Below are 12,937 nucleotides of genomic sequence, written 5' to 3' on the forward strand. Positions count from 1 at the left end.
TAAACCTTCTATAGTAGGAGTGTTTATCATGGTGCTGGGAATAGAACCTCTTCTCCAGAATAGTTCAACCTTCATTACTCAACTGATCATAACTCTGCAATAAGCACATTTCTTAAAAAGCTATCACGCCTCTACTTGTATGTAAGGACTATATGTATCAATGTTTGAATATCTCTTAAAATTATTCTGTGTGTATGTGGCCCGAACCCAATCTCTGTGTGGAATATTAATATTAACCCATAATGTCTAAGAACAAAGCCAATTATAACAATTAAATACACAATTATTATCATTATTATTAGTAGTAGTAGGAGTTATTGTTATACTAGTTTTAATGTTATTAATATTATTGAGAATCATTATGTATTATCAAGATTTTTTTTCTTTTACTTCATTTACCATTATTTATTTAGTGGTCATTCATTATTGTTTAACTATGTCATTCATTGCTATATCGCATTCCAGGTTTTTTACTTGTAATTTTTGTTTTAGCCACGCGAGGGCAGCGAATCTCCTCACCTCAGGCTGCCATTCAGCAACAACACAGAATAGAAGAAGAAGTGTTAGGCGCAAGGCATCATCATGCCTATTGCTGTGAATATGGAGGAAAATTTTGACAAATTATTAGAGCAGTGCGAAGCTCAAGAACTTGAGGTGAGAAGTCAATCTCAAAATGTATCATTATTGTGTTAGCAGTCAACGTTTTCCAGACGCAGTTTCTCTTTGGTTGTAGTAGTAATGTTGCTCGTTAGTTTAGGGTAATGTTATGACTGATACGCTCTCAAACATCGTGAGACCAGCGGAGTTTGCTTGTAAATAAACCGATTCTCGCGCTTTAAATGCCATATATATGTATAAATATCTTCAGAAGTAACTGAGCTATCATATAGCCTTATTCGGTGCTAACTGCTGTATCTAGAGTCGGAAGCTTGTTCACCCCAATATCTCCGGTAATATCAAATGTAGCTACAGCTAATAACGTTTTATTATTTTGTTAGTTTAGGCATTTAAGGCCAAGTCAACTGGGTGTCGGTAGACAACGTATTCTCATGAAAGGGTTCTCATGAAAAGGTTCATATGGAAACGTACGAAAAGTTATGTACTGATTTACGTGCATTATACTACTAATATCAATGACATGCGCGACCAGTACGCATGCGCAATTCCTGCAGTGAAAAATGGCTTCCATTCGTTTCAGCGACTAAACACGCCCCTTTCCGTCGCGGAACAGAGTGGCAGGAAGCATGTCTAAATTAGCACATTTTTATGTTTTCATAACATAGATTTTCTCACAACATAAACGTAAATGTTAGGATAAGACTTTTTCAGTTGAAGAATGCACTGATATGTTTTTCAAACCCTAATTTCGCAACCCTGATCCAAACCCGGAAGCACGATATAAAAACTACAATTTGTACTAAATTGCCCGACACAGTGGCCTTTTGTTTTGTAGTTCGAATATGTTTCCTTTAATATGTGAAATTGTGGCCATGAAACTTTCAGGCTTATTTGAGGTTTTGGGGTTGGGAAGCACATCTGTTTGGTCAGATTTGATCTTGCTCTTATATTTGATCTTGATCTTATAGTTAATCACAAATTTATTCTGGGTTTTTCACCCTACTTTGTGGCGCCCCCTACAGGTGTCCCACAGGTAATGGTAGTATAGGTCAAGAGGTTTCCAAAACTGTTTACAACTGGTCTACAGCTCATTTTGTTGCTGCTCTGTAAGCCTTAAAGGGGAACTCCAGTATTTTTAAACCTAAACCCTGCAGCAGCGCGCATCGATGATGTCATCGCAGGAGATGAGTGTGTAGAAAGCCCTCTATAAGCCCCCCGATAGCCGCCACTAACAGCAACACAGCAGCTAACAGTGCAATAGTACGCGTTCATTCAATCATTCGTCTGAAAGTATTGGTGAAATAAAGAAAGATAATGCCTGATTTAGAGGCTGCATCGTCTATGGCCCAGTTCACTCCGTTATATGAATCTCGAGGAATCTAAATATCTTCCGAAGGACTCCGACTTTCACCAAACTGTTCTCGGTGAGCAGATAAACGTATTTCATGCCAGAAATAAGGTCCAGGTTTAAAAATGACCGGAGTTCCCCTTTAAGAAGTTTCTCAGATTCGAGATTCAAAGGTCACCTCTGAGGAGCAGGAGCTGCCCACAATTTTCATACTGCCATATGTTACTCGGTCAAGACCTTTCCAATGATGTCTTCATTTTTGTCCTACACCAAAGTTTACCACACAACAGTTCTTTCATCTTGCTCCAAAGCAAGGCCCTTCGAGGTGTACTTTCACAGACCCTTATTAAGTCCAAGCTGGATGAAATAATTCAAACATGTTTTAAGGGGTAGTTAGTGGCCACATGTTCAAAATATTGAAGTCTGCTTAATACACTGTCAGACTTTGAAATTTGGACCAGTTTAGACTCGGTTTTCCCCATAATTTCTCAATTGCCTGCGTGCATTTCCTTTATAGCGTGTTTCAGCAGCGAAGCCGGAATAAAAGCAAATTAAAACAAACAAACAAAAAAGTTGCCTTTTGGGATTAACGTGATGTTTACGGAAGCTACAGCGATAGTAGCGTCCATAGTAACCACCATAGCAACAGAAATAAATTTTACTGGTTAATAACTAACAAACTAATAAAGCTTGCATACATTCCCTGAAGGAAGATTGTAAAAATAAAAAGTAAAATTTTCGCTTTCAACAATGTGTTATAATGTTAATATTTTAAAATGTTTATTTTCCTCTGTGAATAAAATAACGTCAGCCCTGACTTCAGGCTTTGCGCATGCGCATTGGTCGTTCGTGTTGACGGATATTCGTAGGATTATGCACGAAAATCTATGCATTTACGTACGTTTTCATATGAACTGTGGGTGAGAGTAGCCTGCGGTAGATCAACCTTAGACGCTGGTTATCTATTTAAATTTAGTTGTAATGTCAGAAAACGGACCATTTAACACAAACATAAACAAAGAAGAATTACATGCTGGATGGCTGGTGTAGGTTGTCAGAGCATCACTTTGTACTGTAATGTCAGCAGTAAATCTTGACAGTTAATTTAGTTAATATTAATGAAAACTGAGTTTTAGATTCATTCAGCTACAAGCTTAAATCATGAACCTCCATTCAATTTAACAGGCTCCAGGGGGCATCGCAACACCTCAAGTCTATGCTCAGCTCCTGGCCCTCTATTTGCTCAACAATGACATGTAAGTGAAATGTGTCTGTTTACAGTATATTGATTAAATTGCTTTGTAATTAATTGCTTTGTTGCCAAAAAATAAATTCTTAGTTGTCATTTTTAAGTTTCTTGTATTAAATTGGTTTAAATGTCTGCTTTTGTTCCACCAGGAATAATGCCAGATATTTATGGAAGAGGATTCCCCAGGCAATAAAATCAGTAAGTATGTTGAAACATACATAGACACAGCAACCGAAAAACAGTACAATGCATGGCATGTCATTGTTCTGCCCACACTGTTTCATGTAACACATTTACCAATATCTGATGGTAAATGTATTCTTTTGAAACTCTGACTCACGTCTATCACTTGACAATGGATGATCAGGAGTCTCGCACACAGTTGTGGATGTATGACATTTTATCCACTGTATATTTTTACCCATTCACAACTAAATTTATTTTAAAAGTAATGTTGCTGAAGATGTATAAATTACACTTTAATATTAAGAAAGCATGTGAATCTTGTATGGACTGGCGTTATTGCTTGACTGCAGTCATGTAATTGTGCCTTGCATGATGACAATCTGGGCTTGCACAAGCAACCCAGAAATAAAAAGGTTTCTAATCGGATCATTTGTCTCTATGAGAAGACCAGTTTGTATATGAAAATGATCTTGTCTCATCACATAATCAGTGTTTATAATAGTTTCTTACATGGACTGTACATATTTTTCTGTTTTACCACGTCATCTGACAATGTTGCTATTCAAGCTGCTTGGCTATATTTAAATATATGATGGTATTCCACAGAGAAAGTTGGAAGCGGTAAAATATCCCACATAGCCATAGTGTCAGTCATACTTTGATACTCTATTCCGCTCCTTTGCATGTATATTTGGGGTAAGGACAGTGGTCCACTAAACTGGTGAACTGTGCATGTAAGTATAGTACTTGATAAAATGAGTCCTAATTTCCTTCCAAATCTCATTGGAAAATGTTTATGCACGTTGATGTCTAAATGTGCTCTCAACGAGGCTGTGAAAAGCAACTCAAGTGTACTTTTGCTTTACCTAATATAAAAATTCACTAGCACTTCCTCGTGGACTTTGATAGACAAAATTTCCTTCAGAAAGTCCTGGGTGCTCTACCTCTTTATGTTTTATGGTGAATCTGAACCTTTGGAGTCTACCAACAGAAATGACAGATGCAGTGTTCCTTTAACAGCACTTTATTAACGATTATGTTTACAAATAAACATAATATCAAATGCGTGGTGTTGAATGCCATAGTTTAACAAGTTGTAGAGATTTATTAATGGTCTTTTTTTTTCAGTGCCGTAGCTCCAGCAGCATCACAGGTGTTGTGGAGTTTTTATCTTGCAAGTGGTTCTTTATATCTGAAGTAGTTCTTTGCTGCTCTCAGACACTTATCACCACCAAGGTACAAAATTAATTGATGATTAGTGATTGGTCTTTTCCTTTGCATCCACAAATGTGAAAAAAAAAAAGATAATTTCCAGGACATAAACGCCACTCACTCTGCTGTACTTCGTAGTTTAACAGTAGCGTTCAATGCCGTTTATCCACATAAAGACTTTTCACAAATTCAATAAATATATAATTTTGATAACCTTTTTAGACTAAACACCTGTAATCATTGGTGCCCCAGAGACCACAGGTTGGGAACCACAGTGATATGACATAAAGTTGCTACCTTATCAATAAACAGTGTTTCGGGTATGGATTTTGTCGAAGAAAGCACAGGTTCTAAAATGTGGATTCTGTACACAATCTTTGACCTGCTGGTATAGATGATCATTTCAAATTTCAAGATGAGTTCCAGGGATTGGGGTTACATAATTAGTATAGAATATTAATTAAATTAATATGAAATATGCTTAAAATTTCCTCTTCTCTTTCAAAGTGTTGTCTTTTTACAGAACCGCATAATTTTTACATTAAAAAAAGTGACCTTTTGACAACATGAAATTGTGCCATAACCAGCAAAGGGATTCTTCAGTTATGAGTTTCGTTCACCAAAATCAAATTATTTTTTTTGACAAACTTTTCTAAAGCACTGTATTCATACTGATGGATGAGTGGAAGAGCATACAGCCTATAAACATCTCATTATCTAACCACATCTGGGCTGGCATTGAGGCTAAAAATGTAACCACCATTATTCATTATCCAAATTATTTGTGTGTACAGTGTCCTAACACCATGAAAATCTGTCAAATAAAATGTTGCATACTGAAGTCTTCTGAAATGTCTCTCCCTTGTTGCATACAGGCGAACCCTGAATTAACAGCTGTTTGGGCTGTTGGCCAACGCATTTGGCAGAGAGACTTTCCAGGAATCTACACGGCCATTGCAGCTCTCCAGTGGTCAGAGAATATTCTTCCAGTCATGGAGGCCCTTCGAGGTAACAACAAAAAACATGTCCATCTGACCATTCACTCATCATTTTGACATGTATTGAAGTTCTCAGATTTTCAACACATCCAAATAATATTTATGAAATTTACACATTGATCTCTGGGGAAAACTGCTGAAATAGTCCCTTTTGGTTTATTGATGGGAATTCAATATTTACACTCAGTTATTTAGAATTATTAGGGAGACATCATATCATGATGATTAAAATACAGTTCTCCGTTTACATGCTCTTTATAACATTTTCATACATCAGAGAAATCATTTTATAGATTTCACTTCTTATAAAGTTATTGCCCTCATGTTCCCTATTGTGGCATTTGTATCATGTGATGTTTGTGTAAGAGTTTAAGAATAGCTTCTCGCAATGTTTATAGTGCGACATGCTTATCTGCCAAACACTATGTTGTAAGACACTCGGTAATGACTAATGATTACATTTAATAAATATGAGATATTAAATAAATATGAGATATTAAATTAATATGAGATATTAAATAAATATGAGATATTAAATAAATATGAGATATTAAAAATGGTTTGATTAAAGTGCTTAAAACTACTTAGCTGTTTTAGACGAGGCTTCAATAGTGTGACCTTAAATATGTTCTTAAAGTGATTGATATTTACTTGATGTACAAATGCTTTTGATCGTTGAGACCATTTTCCTGTCATTGTACAAGCTCAAATAACATTTTTGTAACTGAAATATTGTATATTTAAAGAAACAAAAGCAAAGACAAGTAAATTTAGATGTTAATGAGAGGAGCATAGGAGTAAAACTCCTTAGTTGTATAACACACAAAAAAAGGTTCTATAAATAACAGGCTTTGCAAATGACAACAAATATAATGGGTAACATGGAAAAACACAATGTTGACATTTACTTGTTTACCAATAAGACTGAGCCCCCTCTTTCAGTTGGTGCCTTGTCACATGCTTCGTGTTTGTCTCGGATCAGTGCAACATTTCAGTCTCTGTTCAAGAGGACACGGTGCCCATTGGAACATGTGACACATGCAGCACTGAGTAGGAGGGGGACATTTCTTTGAAAAGATCCCTGACCAATAGGCAGGAATGTGTGCTCTCGTGGTGAGGATCAAGTGTCACCAGTTGTGAGGGCTGGTATAAAGGACAGAGCTCCAAGCTCTCAACCAGAATAGAAATTGACATTTCAACTAACAGCACACACCAAGAAAAGAGAGATTAGAGTTTGCTCTTGATCTGAGTTATTTTGACAAAAAGTAAGCTAGAGAAAAGAACAGAGACTTTTCTGTTATGGACGTCCAGAGGACAGGATCTGTGGTTCGGCCACCCAGCCCCATGGATAGCCTTGAGAAGCAGCTGAGCTGTCCCATCTGCCTGGACATGTTCACCAAGCCAGTGGTCATCTTGCCCTGCCAGCACAACCTTTGCCGCAGTTGTGCTAGTGACCTCTATGATTCGCGCAACCCATACCGCTTTTCTGGTGGTGTCTTCCGTTGCCCTACTTGCCGTTTTGAGGTTGTGCTTGACCGACATGGTGTTCATGGCCTCCAGCGCAACCTGTTGGTGGAAAATATCATCGACCTCTATAAGCAGCAGCAAGAAGTTAATAACAGTGGAAGCACAGAAACTAGCCTGAAGCCTAAAGAATCAAAAGAGCCCATGTGCCAAGAACATGATGATGAGAGAATCAATATCTATTGTGTTACCTGCCAACTACCCACTTGCTCCATGTGCAAAGTGTTTGGTCAGCATAAAGACTGTGAAGTAGCACCTCTAGCAAGTGTTTACCAAGCCCAGAAAGGTGAACTGAGTAATGCTATTGATACTTTGGTGGCTAGCAATGGTCGTTTGCAGGCTTTGCTGAACCAGATGGAGGATGCCTGCCGTGCTGTACAAGAGAATGCTCAACATGCAAAGCAAGGGATTGCTGAACGCTTTGATCTCTTATATGCTGTTTTAGAGGAGCGCAAGACCGTTCTGCTAGAGCAGATTGGAAAAGAGCAAGATGAAAAGGTGACAGTTCTGCGGGCCCTGGCTCAACGATATGGTGAACGACTGCAGTCGAGTTCAGAGTTGACAGATACAGCTGTAAGGGCTTTAGAACAGAGTGGAGCTGCTGAGTTTCTTTTGGCTTCGAAAAACCTTATCACACAGACCAAAGATGCAGCCAAGTCCTCTCTGGGGGAAGATCGGCCAGAAGCTGGCTTCGAGAATATGGACCACTTCGCTTTGTCTACAGAACATGTTGAAGCTGTCCTGGCAAAAATGAACTTTGGAATAGGTGATGATGATGAATTTGAGGATGCGGAGGAGGAAGAGTAATCCTAATTGAAGTGGTTACAAAGTTAGATATTGTGATATGTATTTGTATTTGTTTGTTTTCTAATGGTAGTGTTTTCTTAAAGACTGAATTTGATATTGAATGATGGTAGATGTGGGCTGAAATAGTGTGCCCTCTCTATCAGTGCAATATTTATCATTAATGTCATATTCTGATCATTTCTGAACTTCTTTTTATACTTTTGTATTTCAAAGCCACTTAAATGGAAATATGGGTTTAGAGTGACGTAAATGCAGAATGCAAAGACTGATATGACATTTTCTTCATATGAAAATCCTCGTTTCCTTTTTCACGTTAATTTGATAACGAACTGATCAACCTTTTATCACCAAATCTGTCTTTAACAATACCTGGAATAAAATTGCACGAAGTTAAGCACCAGTTCTTGTTCATGTTTGTTTTCATTTAAGATATTACTCCTGAGGTTAGGGGGTACATAAAGAGAAAAACAACTTTGGCTTCCTTATATTATTTTGGTTGCACAGATTTTCCCTTGAGTGCTTCCCATGAAATCTTACCCATCTGCTCATCTTACTTGGCAATAGACTGTTTTATAAATAAAAGCTTTTGCCATGCCCTCTCAGCTTTTCCTTTGCTGGTGAAAAGTTGGAGCTAATTTTAAAAGGTGAGAGATGATAGCAGCTCTGGAACAGACTGTTAGGCAAGGACAGGCCAGGTCCGGTTTCTGCGCCATAAAACTCCCACCCTCCCACTGATGGATGTCTTGCTCAGCATCTCAAACCCAATTCTGAAGTGTCAGAGGGCCATGCTAAGAAAGGCCAGTCCAGTTTTAACACGGCTCATCTTGTATCGGTCAAGAGATCATGGTAAAAATGAACGTTTTCCCGGGGAGTAAGTGACAAAATACCCTTATAGTGACCTTCTCTAGGTTGGGAGCATGCTTAAAAAAATGGATGGGAGTTTTGTTCCAACTCAAAGGAAATTAACTAATCAGTTAATTTCTCCCTTAGTCATATGTAAAGAAAGGGACATCAAAACAACCCTTTTTTTTTTTTTAAATTAAAATTAAAATTTGATTTACAGTTTTAACTGGAAACTGAAAATATTGAAATAACCTATTAGAATTCTCACAGAATAAAATATAGGTTATTTTACAGTTGAACCTTTCAGCCTCTTCTTAGATTACTACAAAAGCATTGTGAAAAGGAAGCTTCTTGGATATCAGAATGGAATAATGCTCTTGACATATCTCTGCCCTTCCCCTACACAGCTGTCTTTTCTCATCCCATTTATTTTTGTTATGCTGCTAATGTTGGTACACATAACCAGTTGCTAGGCAATAAAACACCAAAGGCCATAACCCTGAGGTATTTATGTGATAGCCGCTGGAGCAGCAGCAAATACATGCCAGGTTGTCTTGCTGTGAGACCCTGTCACTCTCAAAGTAATCTCGACATTTGCTAGAGAAATTGGACAGCTTGAGCAGTTAAAAGCTGAAGCCAGTGCCTGCTGATACAGACCAGATGTATGTAGTGTAAGCACCTTCCTGCTAGTAATGCTACACAACCATCTTTTGCATGCATCAGTTAACAGGACCTGATGTTAAATATCCTTAATGATCTACTGCTTTTTTAGCTTGTGAAGTCATCATGGTCAATTCAAAGCCCTTCTAACAGAATACTCAATTAATTGAGAGCAAACCCAAGACTTTAGTTGTATTTATCAAGACTTAAACTTATTTGCTTTGTAGTGTAAGATGATATCAAGAATCAATCAAGACTTATTTGTTGTCATTATGCTTACACTTCCTGACATTTTCAGTTGGTAGCTCTCAGCATCATAAAGGCACAAAATTAAAAAATACCTACAATAAATACACTATGAATATGTTCAAATGATGAAGTGATGTGTGCAATAGTGTAGTAACAGGGAAATGTAAACAGGGAAATTAACATGTGATAAAAGTGTAAATTTGTGAAAAGTGCAGTACAGTGCCAAGTTATAGTCTTTAGGGCACAATGAGTACGTGAATGTGTGTCAGTGGATTACTAGTGGTCTGTGCTAGTGAAGAAGCCGTCTTTCAGTCTAGTGGTGCGCATTATTATGTTTCTGTACCGTTTTCCGAAAGAAAGCGGTACAAACAGTACGTAGCCCGGGTGGGAGGGGTCTGCCGCGATACATCTGGCCCTTTTCTTGACTCAGCCAGCGTGTATTGAGGCCAGATTTGGAAGCGGACACCCCACAATCCCATGTGCTGTTCTCACCACCCGTGCCAAGTCTTTTCTGTCCTTGCCTGTGCAGCTGCTTTATCACACTGGAACAGAGGATGCTTTCTATAGTGGCACTCTCTTCTCTATATAGAAGTTCATGAGCAGCTGAGAGGAGAATCAAACCTGTTTTAGCTTCCTGAAGAAGAAGAGCATCTTTTGCATTCACTTGACTCCTTACAAAAATCACTGTTGATGATTGTAGCAATGTACACTCTCTGGCTTTACTCTTGTTTAATTGGTTTTCACAATGTTAACTGCCTGTGCTGTTGCTCATTAGCAGTTTTGTTTAAAGACATGACACGAGACACGAGGCATAAACAGAATGCTCAGATGCGAGAACAACATATTTTTCCTGTTCCTGGAAGATTACAGAAACTTTCTCAGTTCACTTAAAACAGAAATGGAGCACAGTTTTACCTCAAATGTACTCCTCACTGATATTAATGTCTTTACAGAGAGCACGCGGCAAAGAGCGTACAGTCTAGTGTCGCAGGCATACACCTCCATCACAGCAGAAGATTTTGCTGCCTTTGTGGGCTACTCTGTAGAAGAGGCAGTGAAGGGTAAGACTATACTAATGAAATAGTCCTACAAGTGTGATTAATTCAGTTATTTGTCATTACATTGTCATTTATGCATTCTGTGATGAAGGTATTTCCTTTGTCCAAAGGTGTGGTGAGTCAAGGCTGGCAGGCAGATCCAACTACCAGGATGGTGATGCCCAAAAAGCCAGGTAGGTGGCAGTGTTGCCATATCAAATTGCAGGCATAGATTTCAGAGCCATTTACCTTTCTTGAAAATATATTAAATTTTTAGATTTTTCCATACTCTCAAAAAAATGTCCTCTCCTTTCTTTTTATTTGTGTGCTCCCTCAATTGATCATGTCTCCAAGTCTTTGATTCATCCACCTGATTTAATGATGTGAGGGACTTCTTAATCAATGCAAACATACAAGAAGGAGGCTGCAGCCCGTCCTTCTTTCTGTAATCGTTAGACCCTACTGAAGCATATGTTGCACACATATCCGCAGCACACCATTATTCCTTGCTCATTTGCCTTGTGTCTGACTCAACTCTGCCACTATAAAATACTATTGCAGGGTGATTTTGGTTGGAATTGATATGAGGTGTTGAGGCAGATTATCTCACATTGAAATGGGGATTCTCTGCAGGTGATGTTGAGGGAACTATTGAGGTCATACGCAGATTTATATGGCATGTTTAGCTTGAATCTTGAGCCCTGCTGAGTCCCTCAGTTGGAACACATGGGTTGTTGCTGCCAAATTAAAATTGGACATGACTCAGCTTCTCCACCTCTCAATTTCTCCTCAACTCTCCTCTCTCAACAGATCCTCCCCCTGTCTCATTGGTTCCAAATGAACAGCAGTTGGCCAGACTCACCGACTACGTGGCTTTCCTTGAGAACTGATAACTCACCATAACTGCTGACTCCCCTTTTGAACAATTTGGTACTAACAGGAGAGAGAAGTTTGGATTAAACCTTTGTCCATCCTGCAATGCCACACTTCCTCGATAGAGGTGTACCAAAAACACCCATCAGCTTGCATGAGTGCTTCTGGTTTTGGGTCTGATCTTCAAGATATGCCTGTTTATGTTCAGCAACTCATGTGTTTTGTTCTTTTTATTGCTACATTGAAAAATTGTAACAGCTTGGACTACAATGTTGTATGGTATTTTTTATTTTATTTTTATTTTTTTTGCTATTCGCAATCTGCCTAATGTTTAAATTTGTGTCTGATGTCAAAAGTGAGACTTATCATTGTCACTTTGTTATTATTTCTAACCCATCTGACTCATTCCTCGCAATAGTAATGTAAAAATCAACATGTACAGCAGACTGTTCAATTTTAGCGCTTGGAGGTTGTTTTGGAACAAGCTTCATTAGATAACATGAGTCTCGATATGCATGCATCACTGTTTGAGTTCAGTCTGAAGTCTTTTCAAGTTTTTGTTTTGAAAGCTGAATAAATATTTTTCTGTTTCTAATTATTTGATTTGATTTGAGAATTTGAAAGAGTTTGGTTTCATGTTGAGCTTTCAGTGAAGCATATTGAATATGTAGAACTTTAACTAAACTGCATAAAAAGTAAGGCTACAATCTGTGTGGATGTGGTGTTAAGATGACTTGGTAAACTGATATTTATGCTAAATTTATTTTCCATTTGCTTGTTTATCTTATACAGAAAAACTGTTCTGTCGTATTCTGAGCTATATTTCATACCCCCTGAGACTATATTTATTGGCTGGTTATCTCAGTTGTTTAGAGCATTAGCCAGACTTGTGTTTTTTTGTAAATTTAAATGAATCCTCACAAATAATAAATATCACACAATATGCATAAAAAATACCTGAAATATGTTTAAATATCCCATATAAACATTGCTCTTTCTTCTTTGACTCGTAATTTTGCCACTCTTACAATTCTAATGGCAAGTGGGTTTGTTTGGTTTCTGTCAGAAAGGTTAAAAACAAACAAAAAAACAATTATTTTCTTGAGTACCATAGTAAAATGCCCTTGAGTAAGAGTAGCTTAATTGACTATTGGCCATATCAAAACGAGCCTAACAAGTGGACTGCTGGATTTTTTGTTAGCTAATAGATGCACCTGCAAGTGGCATAGTGGGAAGTGGTCACTGCACATCAAACAGGTTCCCAGTTCAAATCTAAGCTGGGGCCTTTCTGTGGGAGGTTACTCCAGCTGCTCTGGTTTCCTCCTTCAATTCA

The 12,937-nt window shown here is 38.0% G+C and overlaps 2 protein-coding genes across 2 annotated transcripts; both read left to right on the plus strand.

Annotated features, from left to right (window-relative positions):
• Positions 1-539: 539 nt before the first annotated feature.
• Positions 540-12,199, plus strand: cops8 (COP9 signalosome subunit 8). The gene is made up of 7 exons (XM_072396514.1): positions 540-654; positions 3,152-3,222; positions 3,365-3,413; positions 5,489-5,621; positions 10,648-10,755; positions 10,863-10,925; positions 11,542-12,199. The coding sequence occupies exons 1-7, from the start codon at positions 583-585 to the stop codon at positions 11,619-11,621; spliced, it is 576 nt and encodes a 191-aa protein (XP_072252615.1). The 5' UTR covers positions 540-582; the 3' UTR covers positions 11,622-12,199.
• Positions 6,377-8,342, plus strand: trim63b (tripartite motif containing 63b). The gene has a single exon (XM_072396513.1). The coding sequence runs from the start codon at positions 6,911-6,913 to the stop codon at positions 7,940-7,942; it is 1,032 nt and encodes a 343-aa protein (XP_072252614.1). The 5' UTR covers positions 6,377-6,910; the 3' UTR covers positions 7,943-8,342.
• Positions 12,200-12,937: the final 738 nt, after the last annotated feature.

This window comes from Leuresthes tenuis, unplaced genomic scaffold (assembly GCF_036924035.1).
Source record: "Leuresthes tenuis unplaced genomic scaffold, fLeuTen1.0.hap1 SCAF_12, whole genome shotgun sequence".
Lineage (NCBI taxonomy): Eukaryota > Metazoa > Chordata > Actinopteri > Atheriniformes > Atherinopsidae > Leuresthes > Leuresthes tenuis.